The sequence below is a fragment of the Leptodactylus fuscus genome, chromosome 3 (assembly GCF_031893055.1).
Source record: "Leptodactylus fuscus isolate aLepFus1 chromosome 3, aLepFus1.hap2, whole genome shotgun sequence".
NCBI classification, from domain to species: Eukaryota; Metazoa; Chordata; class Amphibia; order Anura; family Leptodactylidae; genus Leptodactylus; species Leptodactylus fuscus.
Window position 1 is genome coordinate 211,615,247 of NC_134267.1, and position 25,777 is coordinate 211,641,023.

The window sequence follows — 25,777 nt, forward strand, 5'->3', positions numbered from 1 at the left end:
TGACAGTGTCCAGGTCTCTAGGTGTCCAGCAGAGGTGTGATGTCCTTCTTGCAAGTGCCCAATAGACATGATGCCCTCTCTGCCAGTGTCCAGGTCTCTAGGTGCCAGTGCCCAGCAGACATGATGTCCTCCTTGCCAGTGCCCAGCAGAGATGTAATGTCCTCTCTGACAGTGTCCAGGTCTCTAGGTGCCAGTGCCCAGCAGACATGATGTCCTCCTTGCCAGTGCCCAGCAGAGATGTAATGCCCTCTCTGCCAGTGTCCAGGTCTCTAGGTGCCAGTGCCCAGCAGAGATGTAATGTCCTCTCTGCCAGTGTCCAGGTCTCTAGGTGCCAGTGCCCAGCAGAGATGTGCTGTTCTCCTTGCCAGTGCCCAGCGCAGCCTCCCTGCATGCCAGAACCGGTTCTGAAGAGTCCAGGCGCGGTGTCAGACCCGGCACAGCCCGCTCAGATCTCTGACAGCGTCTCCAGGAAACACGATCCCCTTCGGATCGTCGCTTGGTTCTACCTGCCCCCCCCCCTCGGCCAATCAGCGCGCTGCACGGAGTCCCCGCCCCCTCCGCGGGGGAAGCCTCCAGCCAATGGGAAGTTTCGCAGCCACTAAACCTTCCTCTCAATCACAGCCAAGCTCAAAAAGCGAGAAAAGCCGACTAAACCCGTTTGTGCGGCGCCCGGGCTCCCGTCCCCTGCGACACATCTGTCCCAACTAGAAAGTCCAGTTCCACCGACACGGGCGACAGCATGACACAAGACTACGACAAGTAAGTGATCCGGGGCCGTGTGTGGCATGTGCTGTGCCAGCTGGCCGGGGCATCGTCACCGGGGTCCTGCCCGGGCACCTGCAGGTGGAGATGGGGCACAGGTGCAGCTAACACATCCTCCGCACGTCTGCTTATAGCTCAGCTGCTCTGAGTGCACTTGTATATGGGTATGTAGTATACCCGGGGATATATATATGTATATATATGTATATAGGACCATTGCAGACCTGTAGCCATAGACTCTGAGCATTGGGCTCAATGATGACTTGTGGTTACTGGATCAGCTGCTGTGAATCCCAGGTACTATCCAGCATAAACAGATCTATATTGTGTCTTCAATCGGTGGAATATATACAGTGTATACAATGATATATGTGTATATAGTGTATACAATGATATATACAGTGTATACAATATATACAGTGTATCTTCCTATATTTACCATACACTTCTAGTGGCTGCATTATTTATCACAGGTCTATATGTCAGAGATCTATAGTGATGTCTTCTATTTCTATACTGGATGTAATATGTGCACCTACATGTACAATATGTCTCATAGATGTATAAAATTAGGTGTAATATGTGTCAGGTCTATAAAAAATAACATCTTAATATGTATTATATTGTATCGCTATACTAGGTGTAATATGTACCTATAAATAATAACAGGTGTAATGTATCTCATTGCTATATACTAATATGTGCAATATGTTTCACCTAGCTATGTATATCATACCCCAATAGCTGTAATATGTTGTTGTAGATGGGTATAACGTCTTCTAAACAAGTGTCTGATATGTCTCCTATATCTGTACTAAGTGTAATATATGTCCATAGATCTACAATAGCTGTAATATATACAACAGAACTCTAATCTGTCTGTAGATCTGTGATACTATTCTGTGTAATGCCTCATAGCTCTATGCTAATATTTGCATATTGATATCTAATAGGTAATAGATATATTTATATATAACAGATGTGATATGCCTCATAGGGCTGCTATTGTGTATCTATTTACCTGTATCTAATATTGATCGAAGGTTTTATACTCATTGCTTAATATGTTTTTTTTGAGCCCTGACATGGGGCAATTGGCCTCAGTAATGGGTTGTTATGTATGTTCACTTCTCCTTCTATTACGTACACACGCCATATACCTGGCACCTGTAGTAAAGCTTACTGCTCCAGATGTCACACAGGTGAATTCCGTATAAGGAATCTCTTTTATAGTGCAATGTGAGAAATCGAGGTTAAGCTTTGTTTACCTGCAGTCCTATGTAAAACCACAAGTAACCTTTTGATCTGGAGGAATGTCTGGTTGCAATCTCAGCTTCTTCATTGACATTAAGTGATTTACCAGCACGTGCAGATTGGCACATTGTGGTTGGCATGATGTGGGTGGCACAGTGGTGAATCACAGATCACTAGATCGCACAAGCGGCATCCCTTTCCCCTTGCGAAAGTGTCTTCAAGGTTGATGAAGTTGGATGAAACCTGAGCCCTACAAGGCGTTGGTCATAGAAGAATAGTAGTGAAACAATTAGTGTCTGCCATCAGTACTTAGTCCCCCAAATCCGTAGAAACCCATGCAAACAAAGGCTTTAAAAAAATATCCATCTGAGGGTCTCGGTTCAGTTATTTATATGGCTTTCTAGTTAAGGATCTGACATAGGTGGATCCCAACCAAAGGATCCCATAAAACTGTTAAAATAGTCTCAAGCAGCATCCCCTCCCTACTAATATACTCTGCCTAGTCATGAGTCCAGGTATATACTTATCAGGGTGTTCCAAAATCTGATAAATGGGAACTTCTAATCGTAATATGCAGAACTATAAAAACAAATATTCCATATGACAAATGGTTTTATTCCAATTTTAGATATTTGCTATTATTCGGTTTTAGTAAAATGATTGGATGACAAACTGGTTATGAAAAGATTACTGTAATTTGTAGGAATTTTAAGTGATTGTTTTTCCACAAACTATGTCACTCTTGTCCTCTGGTCAACTCTTGTACTGCAAGCCAGCGTTGGTTATTTACATAGGAATAAGCTGCAATACCAGACATGGCCCATGGGCAAGAGTGGCGCTGTTCATGGTGGGAAAAGCACTATTTTTATTTATTTTTTTCAGTCCTGGATTGTAATCTGACCTATATACCGTGACCCTGGTAATACTCAGTTACTGGCTGTAATTTTAACAACTCTGTATTTTACGTCAGTGCAGCTTGTGTTTTATGGTGTATTTCTATTTAAATTTCATGAGCTTTACTGCAAGCGTGTGTGTGTGTGGGAAAGCACTTTTCTGGCAAGCCTTTGCTCTTGAAGTGCTCATTCTGGCTTGGTGTACACCTTTTAAGACAGCAGATTACCCCTAAGGCATTTGTGCATTTCAACTGAATGTTGAAATGGGAGGGTACACAAGACAAACACCTGTTGTTTCTGCAGCTCCTCCAATATCTTCTGCAGGTACTTGTGTGCAGACAAAAGCAGAAGTGAAGTCAAACCTTGTGGTTTTACCTTGAAGGACGAATTTTAGTATCCATCTATCTGTGGGCTCGAGGAGGATGAGCACTTGGTTGACAATATAGTCGGCGCTCTTTTGCATTGGTCTTTAGTGTGACCTTAGATGGTCGTCTTGGCCACATCTGCCATGTGCTCATTTCCAGGCTCCCCCCTGTACTGCGGCTTTAAGCAGGAGATTAAGGCTGGTCTTACATGACCGTAGTGGTTTTGCGGTCCGCAATTTGTTGATCAGCAACACTAAAATTACACTCCAAAAAGTCATTCTGCAGACATCAGTGTCCAGCTGCACGCGCGCAAAGAGTTCTATGGGACAATCCATGCCATGATGTCCGTGACTTTGCAGACCTGCTGTATTTAATGTGGACCTCGGTCACAGCACGGCACACCACAGATAAAATATCCAGTGCTGTAAGAGGCCACACTGAATACAATGTGTCCGCAATTGAGAACCCACAATTGCGGACTAAACTTACTGTCATGTAAGACCAGCCTGGTCATTGCACACAGAGTTTTTTTTGGTGCTGATGTTGACGCTGGGCAGATTCAGCGTCAAAATCAGCGCCAAAAAACTGTGTGTGCACTGACCCTTAAGGTGTAAAACAGCAATTAGGACACACTACGTACACACTACGTACACACACACCATACGCTCCATTATGTCAGCAATACATCCTCTTTTCACATGATGTGATATGATGCCCATAATAGACTGTGCAATCCCCATACAAATACATATTCTTTTATTCATTGGATGGGTCACAGACGGATGCAGAACAGCTGTGACTGCTTCATCCATTTGTCCTAGGCTTTATTCAGACTACTGTAGCATCTGTCATCCTGCTTCCTACATGCAGAAAGTGCACAGGATTCTGATTTGGTGAATACACATGTAGAAGTTTTTGTAGACGTTCCTGGGCCTGCCCCATTCACCTAACTGGAGAAATCCATGAGCTCCCTGATGCAGCCCCTCTGTTTTCTGGTGTCATTTTTCACTATAGTTCTGGGATTCTGTTCATGGTCCAGAGTTATTAGGATGAACAGCATTGACCTCATACTGATATAAAATTACTTGAAAATTAAGATTATAGATTTTTCTTTTATCACTGGTGCTAAGGAATGTGAAAAGTTTAATCTGTGGATTTCCTGAACAAGGGATTCGGTGCGGGATTTCTTCTTCTTGGTAATGTTGATATCCCTATATCAGACTATGTGAATTGCTGCCTGTATTGTAAGATGGAATATTAAGTTTTCACTAGGAAAAAAAACCTTTATTACATCAGCATTGCCCAGGGTCATATCTGAAAAACCAGAATACGTACAGCATGGCATATTTATACAGGGATCACCTTACTTCACGTGTAAGGTAAAACTCTAGTTTTTAGCGGGTATTCAATATGCGCTGGATTGGATTGCAGTTATAGTTTCGAGTCGAATGCAGCATCTAGTGTTGAATGTGTACAGTGTATATGTAGAGAACATATAATATATAATAATGTATGTGTATATAGTGTGTGTGTGTGTGTGTGTAAAATAAAAAAAAAAATAATAATTTATATAACGCCAACATATTCCGCAGCGCTGTACAATTTGTAGGGTTCAAGTACAGTCAAAAAGATAAGATAAGATAATCCTTTAATAGTCCCACATTGGGGAAAAAGATACATTACAAAGAAATAGTCACTTCACACAATGGGACTGAGGGCCCTGCTCGCAAGAGCTTACAATCTATGAGGTAGAGGGGGTGACACAAGAGGTAGCAGGGGCGGCATTGCTTATACAGGGGGTCAGACAATTCTGTAATAGAGGTGACTGTCATTACACAAACATAAAGCTGTATGAGCCGTCATCAGTCGTGTCCTTTAACATGTGAATGGTACCTGGACATATAAGGTTAGCCTGAAACGGCATCATATCATGTGGGGAAATGTGGGAGCGGGAACAGAGGAGGGTTCATTTTAGGGATTCTAATTACGGTACGGAAGGGTTTACATTAAGAATTGTGATAGGCCTGTCTGATAAGATGTGTCTTTAGTTTGCACTTGAAGCTGTAGAAATTGGGAGTTAATCTGATTGTCCGGGGTAGAGCATTCCAGAGAAGTGGTGCAACTCGGGAGAAGTCTTGTATACGAGCGAGGGAGGTTCTGATAATAGAGGATGTAAGTGTTAGGTCATTGAGTGAACGGAGAATACGGGTTAGCAGGGATAACCTGAACTTCTGCAACTGGTTAAAATGCTGCCGCCTGATATCTTATCACGGAAGACAACAAAAAGTAATAAAAGATTATTGGGAAAACATTTTTCAAAGACATTTCCTTGGTTTTTGTTGCCTTCTTTCTTAAGATATCCCGCTGCAGAAGTTTATCCAATTGCAGAGGTTTGGGTTAACTCCTCTGTATGAATGTATTACGTTATGAGGGCACTAAAACCATTTCTATGTGTATCTTGGGATGACTTCACCCTGAAAGCCGCCATCTTGGTTCCAGAAATTTAACCTGAAATGCCTCATGGCCAGTCTAGTGGTTCCTGACTTGTGACCCGTTCAGTATGTGCTATTGTTGCGAGCAGAGTTGCTATTCTTTCATGTTTGACCGTCCCGGCCAGAACCAGTTAATATTTTGTTGTGATCTGTGGATAACCATATTGGCATTAGTTATTGTGGCCATTACTATCAGGGCTCAGCATCTTTCGGCTGGCTGCATTTTATTGCTCCGTTCTGTATTTGATGTGCAAATGACTTGGACATGTAATAAACAGTCTGTGGCTGGGTAAAAATAAAGCTCTCCTTGTTTCCCATAGCAACCAATCACAGTGCAGCTTTTATTTCATATTCTACTGTTGGAAAATGAAAGCTGTGCTGTGATTGGTTGTTAGGGGTAACAGACATGGTTTCATTTCATTGCAAAGTCCAGGCTGCCAGGCCGTATAATAGGCCTCTTGTCAATCACAAGTCTCCATGAAACCTCTTGGGAACGCTGAATCCGCTTCAAAATCAGCCTCCAAAAAAAGCCTCCCAGTAGCACTCTATTCAGAGGCTTTTTTTTTTCTTTGTAGTCTGATTTTGAGGCAGAAACAGCGTCAAAATCAGTGCCAAAAAACGCAGCATGCACTGACGCTTATGTTCCTGGAATACCCCTTTAAGGTCATAAGTTCACGTGAACAAAATCGTCCCTCCTGCTTGTGTATTGAGCACCTAGGGGGGTCAGGGGATCTTGAATGTGAGCCTGAAGGTGTCATATTATCGGGGGAAACCTTCTAAACCAGTCTCTTTTTTCAGCCCTATTGTTATTAGTTCTTTCTTGACCACAACAATCTACCATTCTTTGCAAATGCAGAGCTCAATAAAGACTACGGGTATTCGTAGCTGCAGTCTTTGGCGGCCATGTTGGTGGCTTCTTTGTAACGTGCAGACAAACCCAGTTTCACATGTCATTGTCTTTTTAATTAACTTTATGATAATAAATCCTTTTAGAATCAAGCCTTTGCATGTAAAGTGATGCATCTAATAAGGTTTCGCCATACACCTCTGTCTCCTTTATTTCAGGATGTTACGCTCTTCTTGGGAGGGGGTTAATGAACTTGTATTAGCAAACAATGCTATTGCCTAGAATGTTCCATGGAGCAAAAATACCTGTCTGTGTCCGGAATAACGAAATCTCCTTAATATACGTTAGTGCGTAGTCTATTGGTTTCATCATGACCGCTAACTATCTTATGCTTGAGGGTTTCCATAGATTATGTTGGTGGAAAGAGGAGCAGGGCACGGCGATTTTTGGATCCTGATCCTTTTGGTCCTGGGGTAGTAAGCTGCCACCAGAGATGTTTGGTCATGGTCCATTCCCCTCTCCCTAATAATGGGGCTGGAATATTTAGTTGTGGTCAAATCAGTTGACCCTATTGACGGTATATATTTGTAGTAAGGTCAAAGGGTGTCGCAGCATTCTTTAACGTCTATGTAAGTGGGTGATAGACGGAATAAGAGTGTTTTAGTGATCCATTTCAGACCCGTGGATTTTGATGGTATTCTGTCCTGGTATGCATTTCCCGATAAGAGGCTTGTTATCATGTATCATCAAGCATTTCTGGTTTAGCCGGCTTGATTCGATCAGAGCAAATAGACGTTTTTGTTTTTATACTTTTACTGCGAAGAGTTTTTGTAATACAGAACATGTTGCCTTTGCGTGTAAAGATTTGACCATCGTATTCCATGTACTGTTTGCACTTCTGTGTAGTTCTTGACAATATGTTCCTTTTACTTCCAGTAAACGGCCTGTGTTGGTGCTCCAGAATGACTCCCTTTATCAGCAGAGACGTTCATACACCAGTGAGGATGAGGCTTGGAAGTCCTTCCTGGAAAATCCCCTAACTGCAGCCACCAAAGCCATGATGAGCATCAATGGAGATGAAGACAGCGCTGCTGCACTTGGTCTCCTCTATGACTACTATAAGGTATCAACGGTTTTAAACCTGGTCCTCTATATAGCTTTCATTGGCATAGATTGGGTTGATCCATACTAAGTGTTGGCACACCTACGCAATGGTGAACTGTAAAGTGTGCCAGCTGTAAGTCATTGCACCACTTCACCACCGCCTAACTTTCTTCATTCATGGGTCATAAAATTGTTAGACTGGTTGCAGTATCTATCTGTAATCCTAATAGCTGTATCTAAGCTACTTATCTAAGGCCTCATGCACACGACCGTGTGCGCAGGCCGAGGGGATGGCCAGTTTTATAGAAAAATGCTCGAATGACATGCTGAGTGCCTTCCACTGCCCCATTGTTTTCAATTGGGGGTTCCGTTCTATTCCAATGTCACGGAGCTGCATTGAACTTGCTCTATCATTATCTGAATGGAGCATCGGACCCCTTGGATGGCACACTTGGCCAAGTGAATGGGGCCTAATTCTGATGCTTTTGATAATTGGGTTGTTGTATTTTAAACCTTAGACAAAAGAATTGTTCCCTTCTATAAACTTTGCCACAGAGGGTGGAGCATGACTACTACAGTACTGTGTGGCCAAGGTTTTAGTTTCTTTATTGACTATTTAGAGCACTCTATATATCTATATTCCCAATATAGATATTATTGATAAAGTTCAAAATGGCCGGCTCCATTTTCTTGCTTTAATACTTCAGTCATGCAGCCATCATTGCCTCTTTGTCCAGAAATGCATGATGACCTATGTCTCTCTTACAGGTTCCCAGAGACAGGAGACATTCCTCGAACAAACAAGACCATGAACACACAGAGGCAGAGCACAATAAAAGGTTGGTTACATTAATGCCTGGAATACCCGTGGTTTGGTTAGGTTTGTTGGGCATGGCCATGATTTTCCTGATTCCTCCAAAAATTCACATTAAGGTCCTCTCCGTTCTCATGGTCTTCTATTTGTCCTATTGAGAGTATGCTCCTACACATCGAAATCTCAACAAAGCCTTTAACTATTGGGTGGTTCTTCACAGGCCTATTGCGTCCCTTGCCTGTCCTAAATGTAGGAGTCTACGGATTTTGAATGAATTATTTTCTATCTTCTGCCAGGAATGGTCTGCAACAAGTGAACGAATCCCCCTTGATCTGCAATGGGGAAAACAGAGTCCAAGTTTTGAAAACCAGCATGCCCTTTAACATCTTAGTTCCTGTGCCCAATCACCTGGACAAAAGAGGTCACCTGGCTGCTCCAGATACCACTGCTGCCGTCTCGATCACGTCAATGCCAACTCATGCCATCAAAACAGAATCCCAGAGCCATGGCTTCACAGTGGGTATTCCGCCAAATGTATACCATTCTGAAACTGTGGAACGCATTGTATCATTTGATCGCAACGTCCCTTCTGATCACTATAACTCCAACAACCAAGCACCCAACGCTCAGAGGAGGACTCCCGACTCCACGTTCTCTGAGACGTTCAAGGAAGATGTTCAGGAGGTAAAGGGCGAAATTATGGCGCGTTATTTACAGTTTTTTGACCTAGGAATAATTTCCGGCTTAAAACTTCTAAATTTATGCTTTTCTTAAAGGAGTATTTAAGGCAAAAGGAGTTGTCATCTGTTTGCTGGGGTTGAGTGTTTCCATCAGATGCTGATTTGAATGGTGTGGTTCATGCTTGGAAGTTGCTTAAATCAGACATCTCTTAGATGCAGTCTAGCCGCTGAGGAATGGTGGAGGATCCTCACCAATATTGCTTGCTTCTGTCTACCCTTTTAAATTTGTCATATGTGCTATTGGGCAATCATAATTTTTTTTTTCTCCTTTTGCTTTGTTTTACTTTCTATGCTAGTGTTGGATTAAATTTTGCGTGAATTTTTTTTTTATTATATATTTACTTTATTTATTGATTTCTTTTTCCATTCTGAAGGTATTCTTTCCACCAGACCTTAATTTACGGATGAGCAGTGTAAGCTCTGAAGACTATGTTTTTGATCCTGTTGCTGGGTAAGTTTAATGTTAAGCTTTTCCTGTGCTCTGTTTTCAGCATAGTCATGGCCATAGGCAGCATCACTGTGGAGTTGACTCATGGGGGCAGATTCATTACGCCTTGTATTTCCAATTTCTGATGTACAAGGCATAAAACGTTGCAAAATTTTTGCACAAATCATGTTTATCGATCTTTTTTGTGACATAAATGATGCTGAAAACTTCTAACTTGCGGAGGGTGCACCTTATTCATGAGGAGGTATTTGCACCCTCCGTAGGCAATAGGCACATGAAAGACTGGAGTTGATAACGCCATTCTTCAAAAATATCCCCCATTGAGTTCTATGGGATTGTTTACTAGGCATGCTCTGTATGGGGAAGTGGATTCGATATGCTGTGACGTTTGTTGTCAGTAGGGGTTGTAATTATGGATATTCTTTATAGAGGTGTTCACTTATATGTTTATATGCTATATTTTGTCTGTTATGTAAAAAAGGTCACTGCTGCAAAGAAAATTCCTGTCCATCCATTATTAAGCTTAGTGGTCAGAGTTAAAATTGCTGGGTATGACCTATATAGAATATAGGGAAATGGAAAATTTTAAAAACAAGGTAAATATGCATATCCCATAGAAATTTTAAAAAGTTGGAAATGTTCTGATGACTCTCCCTTTAAGGCCTCATGCACGTAGGGTGCAGTTAGACTCAATCACTTTTGACTATGGCTGTACAACTTGGGACATTATCAGAGATGTAACTGGATAAGCCTAAAGTGGTCAAGAACATGAATGTTTCACGGTGCAGATGGTTAACCAAAATGGTGGGGAGACCTGAAGCCCTCTATAAATATAAAGCCATTGGTGTGATCATGTTACATGTAGCTGACATCTTACCAGTGGGGCATGGCGTGTACGTTTTTATTGCTATATTGAATTTTGCTTTATATGTTAAATACAGGAATAATTTTGAATATACACTTGAAGCCTCAAAATCCCTCCGACCAAAGCCTGGAGACAGCACCATGACCTATCTGAACAAGGGTCAGTTTTATCCAATCACATTGAAGGAAATTGGCAGCAATAAAGGGATCCATCATCCGATAAGCAAAGTTCGGGTAAGGCTTTCATGATGGGGAATATGGGGACAGACAAGAATGTTATACCAAAAATAATACAGGTCATTGCTTATGTGATTTGCGTCTGTATACACCGTCCATACATATAACTCCTCCCAAACATACGCACTCCCAATCCCATTTCTAATCTCGGACAACCCTTAAAGTCTTTGTTTTTGTGCCCAATATTGACCCTTAGCAAGTAGGAAACCAGATTATGGGTTCTCTTGTAATAGTAAGGTTAGATATAGAAGTGTCTTTATAGACTCATGTATACTGATGAATCTTCTATGTCGTCTTTCAGAGTGTCATTATGGTTGTGTTCGCCGATGATAAGAGCCGAGAAGACCAGCTTCGCCACTGGAAGTATTGGCATTCTAGGCAGCACACGGCTAAACAGAGATGCATCGATATAGGTGAGACCCCTGATATGACGCCATCGGTTTATCGGGAACATTCTCCGGATATTTAATTTACCTGTTTGCTTATTTTACAGCGGATTACAAAGAAAGCTTCAACACCATCAGCAACATAGAGGAGATCGCCTACAACGCCATCTCCTTCACATGGGATCTGAACGATGAAGGGAAGGTATGTGCCAGGCCTCATTTATATATTGCTACATTTGTCCCATCATTATAAGGGTGTGTCGTGTTTATCATCATCCTACGCCTCAATTATCTCCAATATACTCCTTCTGATTTATTGTGCCAGCTACCTAAGTGCAGGGTATATATTACTCTGTGACAGCTAGCTTTCTTATTGCAAACCGCAGGTTTACTGTTCAGGAATCTGAAAAAGTTGGGTGACAAACATATTGTTTGCTACCTATTTGTTCCAATATCAGAGATGTGACCGAAATCGAAGCCAACAGTTGCAGCATAAATGTCATATTATATTGCAGCAGGTCAAGTGAATGAATGGGGTCCTAATGGGGCACATGGGACAACTCCTCCTTGTATAGTCCTACGTTATGGGGTCCTAATGGGTCACGTGGATTAACTCCTTTCATAAGTTCTACACAATGGGGTCCTAATGGGTCACTTGGGACAACACCTCCTTCCATAGGTCCTACGTTATGAGGTCCTGATAGGGCAGATAACATGACTCCATCCATGGATCCCATAGAATACATGTTCACCCAACTTTCTTGGATTCCTGAACAACAAGTCTGCCTAGTCATACATGTCATCATAACCCAAAGTTACAAGACGCATCTGCCATTGAGGAACATGGGAGAGTTGGGTATCAAGACTTGTCAGACCAGTTATGGCAGCAATATTGGTTGTCTCCCAGCTCTCTTTACACTTATTTGGAAATATCCTTTGGTCGTCCAAGAATAGAAGAAAGAACCTTAGTATTTTTGTTGTTGTTTAAATCCACTTCTGGCTAAGGGCCGCTTCACACGGCGTAAGTGCGCCGCTCATTTAGACCCGTACACGCGAGCGTTTCAAAACACATCCCATTCACTTCAATTGGAGCGCGCGTCAAGCTGGCTTAACGCGCGCTCCCATTGAAGTGAATGGGATGTGTTTTGAAGCGCTCACATGTACTGGTCTAAATGAGCGCTGCACTTGCGCCGTGTGAAGGGGCCTTAGGGCTTCAAAAATTGCATAAAAACTTAAAACCCCCATAACCTAACCTGTATGTGTGAACATATCCTAATCTACCAGGTTATGTATCTTTGCGCCGTCAGCCATCTCTCCCCGCTCAGTGGAAAGTTTCTCAGGAGATGTCTTTCAGAGTCGTTTGTTTTCTCTTTTTCACATGGAAATCATTTGTTTGTGGTATAATACGCTATATTCTTCCATGCCGGCTATGTACACACCAGCTCAACGCCGAGTTTCGCTCTACAGATTGAAATGGAATGGGGTTGGCAGGGCTGGAGCATGACAATGGCCGCTATATACATCTCAGAGGGTGATGCCTTGAAAGGAGACTCCGTTTTTTTTCTTTTTTCTTTCTCTCGTTGAATCGCTGCACGCAGATGCTTGACTATTGTTGGCGGCCGCTGATGTGAACGGCCCGGCAGGTTACTTGTAAGGAGCCGATGAGGTGAATGCCTGGGAAAGTTCATAAACAAACACTGCGAGGATTGTTGAACTTTCTTTCCCAACAGTTTACCGAATACAAAGAAGGGGGAAAAGGAAAACTTTATGCTATAGGCAGGTGGTTTAACCCCTTCCTGGAGTCCTACCACCACCAAAATCTCTTCTGTTCTATGGCTGATTAGAAGTTATTCCAGAAATCTAGGCCTGTTCCGAACTGATGTAGATTTCGGGTTAGGCGCAAGAAATTCTAAGAAGCCAATAAATTAAAACATGTTTAAGGAATGCCAGTCTTGGGGCAACTTTTCTACCCATACAATTGAAGTTGTGTACAAATCTTATGATGCAACAAAGCAAATTTCTTGGTTTTTTTCCATGGCAGAATATGGGTGAAGATGTGGTACATGACCCATATCTGCCTCAAAGATGCACCACTCTGCTTCTTCTGCGCCATACTCACTACTGTTCGGGGACAGGGACGCCTCAGCCTGTTGTACCTGAAATCTACGCCAACCTCCGACTGTCATAGGTTTCAGTTCTGAGGTTTAATTATTATTTGGCAATGGCTTTCCTTATCGTTGTGCTGATATTTGTTTAATCCCAATGACACATGATCAGAATTCGTGACCGACTACTTAGGACACGTCTGTAAATAAGCGGAACTCATTTGCATTTCTGTACAAAATAATTGTCTCCTGTCCATCACTCAGGGTTGCGCCACATCCAAAGTAGAAAATCTATTTAAGGTTTGTAATTAATATTTCTAGCCTTCGTCATCCATCACCTGTGCATGAAAAGGTTAACTGCTGCCTGTGTAGTCAGATACATCACTCAGTGTTCATTGCTTTTCATTAGCCACTAATTGGCTTGGGCCTGTGACTAGGAACATCAAGGTATGTAATTTAAAGCAATACCGCACCATTGAAACGCCCTTTCTTAAAACAAGGCGTTGCCTGTTTTTTTTGTGGTATTTAAAAGGCTGTTGTGTGGCTCATATTGGGAAACTGAATGGGAGAGGCAGCACATGGGTGACTGTGCCTAATGGGAGGGGGTGACAACAAGCTGTACGTGCTGCATATATAGTGGGTTATTAATGTTCACTTCCTCCATCCATTGTCTAGCTGACTCCTTGGGCCAGTTCATCATTTTGCGTTTCAAAACTTAATCTATAGGGGCCAACGTAAAATGGGTCCCTCTTATTATTGGGGTTGCCTCGAGGATACTTAGATTCTTTGAACTAGGTGATGGGGAACAAATAGGACAGTCGGTTATATAGCAATGCATATGATGACTTTCATGTATTGTGCGTGTGTAGTCTGGGTCATACATAGAGGAGTGGGCCCCATGATGAAAATTTTAATTGGTGCTGGTTCCTGCCAATCATTTTCATAAGCCTTGAGCATGCCAAACGCAGTGTGATCGTAAGGCAAGTTCACCCTCGTTCACTGAAGTTACTGAGGCGAGGAAGGATCCACTTGTGTGGACATTATCTATAGCCACCCCTTCTTCACCCACATGTATGGTCTCCATTGTATGCAGGTAGGCATAATGTATAGCCAAAACTGTAAAACCACCTCCGGCGACCATCCCAATTGCAGTATTAAGTTGTCTGTTGGTCAGACCTTCTACCAATGCCAACGCCAGTCTGTGACTGATCAGATTGTGAAGTCCTCATTTATTAAGACGCGGCCAGTGTTGCTATAGGAAGTATGGGACACTTTGTACATAGCTGAACTGCTCTCGGGCAGATTACGATGTTTATTTCGCTATGACGGAGGAATGAAGATGAACCGGGTTATTGTGTTTTTGCTGTGTTCTTTGCTTTTGTTAGACTTCAAGGAAGAATCTGGCCAAACAAGCTAAAGATACTTTGAGGATTGTTTCTTGGGGTTGGGCCTATACTCAGGCAATGGCTTATTACCTATAAATGTCACTTACAGATGACTTCACTAACCAGTTTTACCACTTCTTGAAATCTGTCCAGTGCACAGATTGTTGTATCTCAATATTTCTCATAGTTTTTTTCCAAAGCCTCGGGGAAATGGCTCGCCAGTCTTCTGCTGCTCACGTTGCTTCCTGCTCAATCTGTATTCTGTATCTCCTGTGCATCTTCCATAGACTGCACGCTACCATTTATGTTCCAATGGATCCCATGTCTATGGGCATTTATAAATATATATACTCTTATATTATATATGAGTTTGATGATCTATCCTAAGTATCCTGACATCAGGTATTTTTGTGATTTATGTCCATACCTGGCACAGACCCTGTATATACGGATGTCAGTACCTGCACAGACCCTGTATATACGGATGTCAGTACCTGCACAGACCCTGTATATACGGATGTCAGTACCTGCACAGACCCTGTATATACGGATGTCAGTACCTGCACAGACCCTGTATATACGGATGTCAGTACCTGCACAGACCCTGTATGTACGGATGGCAGTACCTGCACAGACCCTGTATATACGGATGGCAGTACCTGCACAGACCCTGTATATACGGATGGCAGTACCTGCACAGACCCTGTATATACGGATGTCAGTACCTGCACAGACCCTGTATATACGGATGGCAGTACCTGCACAGACCCTGTATGTATGGATGTCAGTACCTGCACAGACCCTGTATATACGGATGGCAGTACCTGCACAGACCCTGTATGTACGGATGGCAGTACCTGCACAGACCCTGTATATACGGATGGCAGTACCTGCACAGACCCTGTATGTACGGATGGCAGTACCTGCACAGACCCTGTATATATGGATGGCAGTACCTGCACAGACCCTGTATATATGGATGTCCGTACCTGCACAGACCCGGTATATATGCATGTCAGTACCTGCACAGACCCTGTATATATGGATGTCAGTACCTGCACAGACCCGGTATATATGGATGTCAGTACCTGCACAGACCCGGTATATATGGATGTCAGTACCTGCACAGACCCGGTATATATGGATGTCAGTACCTGCACAGACCCGGTATATATGGATGTCAGTACCTGCACAGACCCTGTATATACGGATGGCAGTACCTGCACAGACCCTGTATATACGGATGGCAGTACCTGCACAGACTTTGCAATAACAGTAATGAGCTCTTTTAATATATGATAATCTGAGATGCAAATGTCTGTACTAGTACAGAATGGAGTCTTCCTCAAACACCACATTATAGAAATGAGGCCATCTTTAAGCAGTTGTGTAAGTGCTGTCATTATTCCGGCTGTATCCGCATTATAGATAATGGCAGCCTGGACTAGGCATTGTTATGAAAGAGAATTCTAAGTAAAGTAGGAGGATAATGCGTTTTTTATTTTTTTTCCTTGAGGGTGTCAGCTGCAAAATTGAGGGTGGAGGAGTTAAGTAATAAGTGGCTGTAATTGGAAAAGGATGTTTGATGTGAACTGTGCCAAGAAAAAATTACAGATGTAACTCACCTTGTTGAAGTGAATGGGGCTGATCTGCAGTATTGGACACACCGTATGTCTTTGGAGTGTGGGAGGAAACTAGAGTACCCAGAAGAAACCCACCCAAACATGGGGAGAACATGCAAACCTCTTGCAGGTGTTTGTCCCTTGTTGGATCCAAACCTAGGACTCCAGTGCTGCGAAGCTACACTACCACTGAGCCACCATGCTGCCCACAATGCTACAGTCACACACGCCATGTTATGGTGTCTTACGTCTATTGCACGTTTCTTTTTTCAGCTAAACCTATAGCCTCCATGTCAGTTATCTAACTCCTATGGACGCTGATCTGTACTGTTCCAAATGCCAACATTACAGGCGTAGTTTTAAAAGTAGGGGGAGCTCTAATATGACTTTTCTGTTAACATGACCATAAATAGGCCCTGTTCACACTGGCAACCTGGATTCTGTTTTTACCACTGCTATTATAGGTCTGGTTTCCTTCAGAATCCAGTTTGACTATAATAGAAGTGTGAATGTGGCCTTACATACGAGGCCATTGCTGTGGTAGTATATTTTGTATATCTTGCATGTATATTATACATTACATTTATTATAAATTTTAATATAAATAAAATTATAACTTTTTCTTTTTTTTTCCCCAGGTTTTTATATCTGTGAATTGTCTAAGCACAGATTTCTCCTCTCAGAAAGGGGTGAAGGGGCTTCCTCTGAATATTCAGATTGACACCTACAGCTACAATAATAGAAGTAACAAGCCGATTCACAGGGCCTATTGCCAGATTAAAGTCTTCTGTGATAAGGTGAGTCCATTCTCTATCTATCTATCTATCTATCTATCTATCTATCTATCTATCTATCTATCTATCTGTATGTGACAAATGCAAGTGCTCCCTCTAGTGGCCAGATCAAGCTCTACAGTGTGTCATGCACTGGGTTCTGCAGCAGGTTGCTTATATTTTCAGTGCCCTGTATCAGTCTCTGCTCTTTTTTTCCACAGTCCTCTAGTGGACAGTGGTGATGCTGTAAATTCTGGCCCTTTCACTCTTTGGGAGGTGTTAGACAAGTCTTACAAGTACGACTCGGAGGACTGGTCAGAAATGCACAGGTGACATAGTTGGAGCCTGTTTTTACAATGAGGAGAGTGCTCCTTGCTTAGTCTGCAGTGACTGATGGGGTGCTGTGTGCATATGGGGTCATCTGTTGATCACCACCAATAGGCGTGACCCAGACCAGCGCCCTCCACATGAATATACTGGACTTGCACTTTGTCATTGGTGTATCCTTCCAACACTCCAACTAGACAAATGGCACATTTTTGTTTTATTCTTGTAGGGTCAGATAACATGTTTTTATTCATTAGGCCTATTTTATTTTCTTCCACATTACAAATAATTATCACCAATTAATTAATCAATCTTTCTGATCCAGGGTGCTGAACGTAAAATAAGAGACGAAGAACGTAAGCAGAGCAAGAGAAAAGGCAAGTGTTCTGAGCCCACCCAGATGAATTGTAAGTAAGAATGTTACAGGCACCAGAAAACATTGACTTAGACAGTGATAGACCTGGAGATGTCTCCTCCGTATAGTGTGGATATGACTGACACCTTACAATAATCTGGTTCCAGGTAGTCTCCACTAGAGGGAGCCTACTGCTGTATACTATGCTAAACATGGAGCTCAATAATAAGACAGGATGCACATCTCTCCTGAGCTCCCTCTAGTGGTGGCTACAGGCAGCTAGAATTATATGTAAATGTGTCTTAATACAGAAGACTTGTAGCTCTAAATCAGAATAAAAAGACTGAATGCTAATGAAGTGGTAAATTGGTGTGAATATGGCTAGGGCTACATGGTGACTTTGACTTCTGTTTTGTGACCAGAGATTCCTGGGCATTGATGCGTTCATTGCAGCTTATGCTGGTGAATGTGACATCATCAGAAACATGCTAAGCATGATGGTTCTTTTGAGATCACTTTGTCGCAGTCAGCACAATAATACAGGGCATAACACAACCTCACTCACGTTCATTAGCTGCAATGGACACTGTGATACCCTGCAGTCTTATAACACTTGATAGGCTGGGGTTACATAGCCGCTTTGATCACTTGAGGTTATGTCACATACAAGTTTTCCAACCTAAAAATGTGTGCAGGTTGTCTACGATTTGGTGTTGTGCATCAACTTTAGAGAGTGTTTTAACTAAAACTTATGTGACTGGTCATCGGAAATATGTTGCAAGTCCGTGACAGTCGCGACAGTCTTGGATCCCTTACAGCTGTCACATTGCAGTCAGGTTGGATTGTCACAACAGGACCACATTCATTTCTTGTGATGTTGCGTGACCAATTTTGCCATGCAGTCATAACCTAAGGGTATATTCACACTGCACCCGGTTTGCAGTGAACATTTGGTATGTTTCAGTAAAGTAGATCTTATCTGTGCCTAGAAGTATTGCATGCCTATAATAAAGAGGATTCCGGCACTCTGTATGAGGTGTAAGATTTGTTTAGTGCTTGTGCAATCCCTGTATGCAGGGATCAGTGACAGTTCAGTCTATAGTAAACCTTCTATAGAACTGATCAATCACAGACCACTGTATATCCGGATTACTAGCATCAAATGGGAATCTTACACCTCATACGGAGTTAGTCATACAAAAAGAGGCTAAATAGATATGTAGAGTTGTATCAATCAGAAAGAAACATCCACATCAAAAAAATTTTTTTATTTTTTATAAAATGTAAATATTTTGACATTATATTAAGATATATAAATAAATGCACAAGATAGGGAAAGAAGGAAATATCCATAAAACTCCAAAGCACAACTCCAAAGGGTGGAGTAACCCAGGAATATGTAGCCAAAGAAATATAGACCCATACCATGGGGAAGGGAGATAAAAAGTCAGTTAGTGTCACAGAGAATCATGTTAGAACTGATACTAAATTACTGTGCAAAAGATAAGCAACAATACAGTATAATGAAGTGAATAGCAAGCATGTTAAGGAAGCAAGTGCAAGGATCCATGGACCCCTAAGAGTAAGTGACAACCATGTTGAAGGAAACAAGTGAACCCCCCGGAAAGGTAAGGATATAATTACGGTATACCTGGGATCACCACCACTACAGCCCAACATGCATGCGTCTATACAGACTGCGTCAGAGGTAAAGGTAAGTGAGACCCGGTAGCAGTATATAAAGGGTAAATAACCAATAAGAAGCAGGAAGCCACAGGTGTTGGGTAAGAGCTATGAGACTGTTCTGGCCAAACACTGAGCAGATAGACACCCACCCACCAGAGGGGCTGCAGAAGACTCACTGGGAAATAAATAGATCAACCCTGAGTGTATGGAAGTGACATCTAGACACCAATAACGTATTCCTATCTTGAGTAAAATGTGAACAAACACCTTAAATATAGTCAAAGAAAGGATTGCTGTAATATTATAAAGTTGTTTTTTTTTAAAGATAAAGAGACTGCTATACGCCTATATTCACATATGGCTGATTGGTTTCAGATATTTCTGTGAGACAATCAGTTCCTGTCATCTGAATGTTTTTTCTTCTGAAATAAGCGCAGATGAACTAAAGAGTTTGTGGAGTGAGTAGAGCAGCTTGAATCCCACTAATGTGAATAAAGCCAAACAACCTGTGGGACATGTGAATAGCGGACATGTGCATTGAGTTGTTAAGGGTTAATAATCCGTGCTGCAAGGGAATTTTAGGGTTGCGTTGCAGAAGTACAGCTATATTGATAGTCTGAACACATGCTAATAAAGGGGAAGAAAATATATAATATATATATATATATTATATATATATATATATATATATATATATATATATGTAAAAAAAAAATGTATAGTACTACCCCATTAATAATGACACATGAGAAAATATAATGAATACAACTGAAAACAAGTTCTGAGGAATAGAATGATGATTTGGTTACATTGAACAAATGCAGTTCCTAAACAAATGTGCAAAAAAAGTGAATAAATAAAAGGTGCAACCGGTGACTATCAATATAGCTGTGCTTCTGCAACACAACGCTTCAGCCTAACCCTATCATTCCCCTGCATCTATTTATTTCCCAGTGAGACTTCTGCAGCCCCGTGTGTGTGTGTGTGTGTGTGTGTGTGTGTGTCCGTGTCCAGAATAGTCTCATAGCTCTTATCCAACACCTGTGGCTTCCTGCTGCTTATTGGTTATTTACCCTTTATATACTGCTACCGGGTCTCACTTACCTTTACCCCTGACAAAGTCTGTATAGAGTCTAGACGAATGCACGTTGGGCCGTAGTAGTGGTGGTGGTGATCCCAGGTATACCATAACTTTATGTCCTTACCTTTTCTTAGGGGTCCATGGATCTTTGCACTTGCTTCCTTAACATGCTTGCTATTCACTTCATTATACTGTATTATTGCTTACTATTGCACAGTAATTTTGGATCAGTTCTAATATGATTCTTTGTGACACTAATTGACTTTTTACCTCACTTCCCCATGGTATGTGTCTATATTTATTTGGCTATATATTCCTGGGTTACTCCACCCTTTGGAGTTGTGATTTGGTGTTTTATGGATATTATTTCCTTGTTTCCCATCTTTTGTATTTATTTATATAGCTTTTAATGTCCATAAAAAAAAAAATTTACATTTTATAAAAAAATTTTAAAAAAATTATGTGGATGTTTTTTTTCTGATTGACCTCATACAGAGTGCCTTTCGTCCTCTTTATTATATTGAGACCCTTTGTGTGTTACCAACCGTATGGAGTGCTGTGACCCCTGATTGTACATAGTGACCTAATACAAGAGATCCTCCAGCAGTGTGAACGCACCCTAATATTTTTGGTATGGTCTCTAGTACTATATACTGTCAGCTACGTATAGAATGGTTACAATAATATTAAATAGACACTTTATGTTCTGTTTAAAGGAACACTAAATCCAGGAATATAAATGGCTGCAGTGTGTAGAGGATACAGATGGGGGGGGGGGGTGTTATTTGCCGTCCTATTAGGGGATTTGTTACTGTGCTGTTTATGTGACGTTGGGGGAACTTGTATGTTAGGGTGCAGAAATGTGTCCGCAGTGCCATAGTCTATACCTATTGTCAGGTATGAACAGGATCTGCTCTGGTAATGGAGAGGAATAGCAAGGATGAAATTCTTACCCCAGCACTGTCTTCTAAAGAGGGTGGAGGGGCTGTGGTCATGGTGGTCTGATTGTGATGGACTTGTTTCCTACAGTTACAGATGTGAAAGGGGCTCTGCTCCCATCCCACAAAAGGACGGACATCACAGTGTTCAAACCCATGCAGGACATGGACACCCAGCCTGTCCTGTTCATCCCAGATGTTCACTTTTCCAACCTCCAGCGCACCACTCATGTGAGTACTGGACCCCGAGACCACCTAGATTATGGATCTGTGTATGTTCTACCAATAAACATGTATACGTAAAAGAGGATGCAGTCTAATAAGGTCATCAATCTTTTCCCTCTCTAGGTCCTGCCGCTGTCTTCAGAGGAAATGGAAGGTGAAAGGTGAGCCAGAGGATTTACTTTTAGGGCTTGGGTCTTTGGACATGCTAGGAAATGGTACACTTGGTCCTGGGGTCCCCCGCACTAGCTAGATTAAGGGGCCACAGTGTTATATGGAGCGTCACACTATCAGACAAGCGATATGGCTGCCATATATAACAAAGCCAAGACGGCAATGCAATAAGTCCTGACTGACCCTATTAACGTTGCTGGTTTGTATAGGGATTGTGGTGTTCTTGTCCACAATAGCGCTGCTGTTGACTCTATTGAAAACGCCCCATGTAATACCCCCTATGGAACTTATTCATATGAATAGCGCCTCTGCTGGACATAAAGGGAATAGTTCTAATACTGTACAATAAAGTTATATATTAAGATTAGCATTATTCCTTATATATCAAAGTATATTCATTATATTGTTTTGCTTTCAGCTCCGGGATGAAGAGAGTCCCTTTCTCCTCTGAAGAAGACTTCACAGCACCCCCTCCCAAGATGGCGAGAGTGGAGGAACCAACTAAAGGTAGTTATACAGTAATGTGCCTTTTGTGTAATATTAAAGGGGTTGATCCAGTTTCTAATAGTGATGGCCTAACCCTTGTGTGAAGAAAATCTCTTTTCTTTACTAAAAACTTGTATGTAAGGGCAGACATTGACTACTAGGAGATTGGTAATGGCTGACGTTGTTCTCTTGTTTCTGTCAGTTTTCCTATAGACTTATTCTTTCTGCTTTCTCCTTTTCAGTACTGCTGTATGTGAGGACAGAAGCAGAAGAAGTCTTTGATGCCCTCATGCTGAAGACTCCATCTCTAAAAGGGTTAATGGAAGCGGTAAGGGCAGAGGCAGAACCTGAAACTTTAAGGCCCTAATACATAATCTGTAATGGGGGCCCCTTACTGACCTTGTGCCATTTAGAATGGTGGTATATTTTATGGGGCAGGGGGGACCATTGGGGCTCTTCTAGGAGTTCAGGGCCCGGTAGCAATTGCTACCCTTGTAACGATACCCCTGGGTAAGTGTTGTTACCACATATCATTTCAGTACCTAGAAGGGCCGTACCAGCTGGTTATTTTTACTTGTTTGTTGCCAATCCTCCTCTTTCAACTTTTGCTACATACACTAATAGTTGTTAAGTGTGGTGGGTTGTATCTGGTACAATATGGAGACTAAAACAGCACTGACATGTGCCCTGGATAGGATGGTGCTTGGTGTTGGGGATAATTCAGACACCTCTAATGTGGTCACATTGTAACATCCATATAACGGCTGCAGTTCTGAGGTCTAATGCTGTAAGTTAGGCAACGAGTCGTGGTCAAGCTGAAATTGTGGCGATATGGATAGAAAATGTAGTCACAGGACAACGCGGTGGCTCAGTGGTTAGCACTGCGACCTTGCAGCACTGGAGTCCTGGGTTCGAATCCTGCCAGGAACAACATCTGCAAAGAGTTTGTATGTTCTCCCTGTGTTTGTGTGGATTTCCTCCCATTCTACAAAGACATACTGATGGGTATTCTTCCTCATATACGGTATTGAATTCCTACTTAATAGCTAATTCAGAGGTTGGAGACTAATGTCGTATATGAAGTGTTTTTTTTAGCATATTGTGACTTCTTGGTTTTGAGAATTTTTCTTGAAATAAAGTTGTTTTTTTTTCTTCTTTCCCAGATCTCTGAAAAATATGACGTTCCATTTGAGAAAATTGGAAAAATCTTTAAGAAATGTAAAAAGGGGTAAGTGTGCTGGTGTGCCTGGGCTTTAGGACTTGTTCGTGTTTTGACACAATGCTTCCTCTAATGTAGTGATAAATCAAATATGATTTTTTTTTTTCCAAATTAAAGATATAAGTATATGTTTGTTTGTTTTTTTTACTGGTACACAAAATGAACCGTGCATAGGGCCTGGGGTTCGATCGAACCCTGGTTAAGAAGCACTGCTCTAACGGAATGTATTTGGACAAGAGGGTTGTCCTACAACCTCCAATTATCACCCATCCATAGGACATGGGACCCCCCCTTCCCAACCGTGTGAAGGGTCTAATGTTTTTGTTTTAATTGGTAGTGTCCGTCAGGCATACTCTCTCCTATCCACTACATTCAGTAGAGGGAGAGAGGTCCTGATGGAGAGAGGTCCTGAAGAGTCTCCTCAGCTCCGGAGGACTTTGCCCATGCATTCATTGTATGAATAGCTCATAACTTACATTATTTTTATTTAATACATAATTTCTCCTGTGGTGGCACTGCAGGCAAATTAAACACTTGATGCTTGTTACCATAGAGCTCATTGGGATCTCGACAGTAGAAGACCTTTGAAGCGCACTGATCGTAATGCAGATATAGCTCAAAACCCAATTCTTATCTAAATCTATGGATATTTGGGGGCCAATAAATATGCACCAAGAGACATTACGTTGTGTAATAAAATGGCATATATAGTATTTTGGTGATAACCAGTCGCTTATAGGGTGACTGGTTATCACTTTCACAGGGAAAGCTTACTTACCATCTTCTTCACTTCCCCCCCCCCCCCCCCCCCCCCCCAGAATTCTGGTGAACATGGATGACAACATAATCCGACATTACTCAAATGAAGACACATTCAAGCTTCAGATAGAAGAGTCTGGAGGATCGTACAAGCTGACACTTACCGAAATTTAACCTTGCACCCAGTGCCCTTAGACTGTACATGAAGGCCTAATAACGTGTCAAGTGTCCCGCAAAATGTTTGTTGTTCCTTCCCCTTTTTCCATTTTTGGACTCCTTCTAGTCTTGGTGTGACTTCCACAAATGTGAGCCAGACCTGTCAATCTGTGCAAACAATAGAAGACCAAAAAGTTAACCAAGATTGTGTTGTGGGTCAAGCTTGAGCTACACATCTACTGCAAGACGTGACCATGTTGAATAAGTTTGAAGTGTTCTGTCAAGGAGAAGGTCAAGTTGGGCAGAGAAGATCCTACAGCACAACACGCAGGCAACGAAGGTCCTTATGTCCTACAAAAAAACCCAAAACCTTAAGTGCCCTTGTATGTGAAGAACAAATATGAACTTTGAAAATCCAACAACTCTGTACATAAGAAGTGCAATATATATTTTTTGGAACTTTTTTTTGTATATGTGTACATACACATCGGCTTATTGCATATATAATATATAGAATTCTAGTATGCATGTGGATATTGGTGAGGATCGACTTCTTTTTGTTTTTTGTGTTTTGTTTTGGATGTGTGGTGCCAAATGAAGGGACCATAACTTATGTATGACCGTAGGATCAAGCATAGGGGGTTGGAGAATCCTTCACCTGCCTGTCTAGGGTATCCTAGAACCCCCATCTGGTTTTATGGGAAAGTACTTTGAGAAACTTCTATTTGTGTATTGGGTTCAACACGAAGAAAACTGTTAAAGGAAAATGCCCTTCTGTCCCAACGTGAGGCCATATTTGCCAATTGTATGAAAAAAATATTTTTTGTAAAATCTTTTGCTGGACCCACTAGCGCAGACTCCTATGGACAAAAAAGTTCAGGAAGCTTTTTTTGTTTAGTGATGTCTGTGAAACAATAAGGGACCCCATTATAGTTGGTGGGGGTTGCTCGGGATCCATTGCTGTCCAGACCAGAATAATGAGAGACAATGGTTCAGATATAATTGTAGTCGTGTCACTGCTATGGCCGGTGATGGCTAAGTAGTCATTTCCTATGTATCCAGAGTGACCAGGAAGTGGCGGGATATCGCTCAAAGGAATATTGCAGGTTTTGTTTTTTACTCATTTTCCTCACCATAAAATCCCTTTAAACTCTAAGATTGGCTTGATCTACTCTGACGTGGTTGTTACGCCATAGCAATGGCTCCTAAGAAGTAGTTGTAAATCATATTTTAAACGTTCTTGTCTCAAGATGAAAAATCACGGGGTACGCTCCCCTGCCACG

At 41.9% G+C, this 25,777-nt stretch overlaps 1 protein-coding gene across 2 annotated transcripts; it reads left to right on the forward strand.

The window, feature by feature from the left end:
• Nucleotides 1-634: 634 nt before the first annotated feature.
• GRHL1 (grainyhead like transcription factor 1) lies at nt 635-24,911 on the forward strand. Of its 2 annotated transcripts, none has more exons than XM_075269153.1 (16): nt 635-759; nt 7,550-7,736; nt 8,486-8,556; nt 8,828-9,215; nt 9,646-9,722; nt 10,661-10,817; nt 11,122-11,233; nt 11,314-11,408; nt 16,957-17,115; nt 17,744-17,825; nt 21,570-21,709; nt 21,827-21,864; nt 22,293-22,381; nt 22,603-22,688; nt 23,524-23,588; nt 24,398-24,911. In XM_075269153.1, exons 1-16 carry the CDS (start codon nt 740-742, stop codon nt 24,510-24,512), a joined length of 1,881 nt encoding a protein of 626 aa, XP_075125254.1. In that variant the 5' UTR covers nt 635-739; the 3' UTR covers nt 24,513-24,911. The 2 variants fall into 2 exon arrangements, with proteins under 2 accessions (XP_075125254.1, XP_075125255.1); XM_075269154.1 differs by having other exon boundaries at nt 17,744-17,795.
• Nucleotides 24,912-25,777: the final 866 nt, after the last annotated feature.

Bases quoted from the DNA above. Each gene is read 5' to 3' on its own strand.
- GRHL1 (XM_075269153.1), top strand. From the start codon at position 740: ATGACACAAGACTACGACAA. The intron at 17,826-21,569 runs GTAAGTAAGAAT...TGTTTCCTACAG, and splicing joins TGAGCCCACCCAGATGAATT to TTACAGATGTGAAAGGGGCT. The intron at 21,710-21,826 runs GTGAGTACTGGA...TTCCCTCTCTAG, and splicing joins ACCTCCAGCGCACCACTCAT to GTCCTGCCGCTGTCTTCAGA.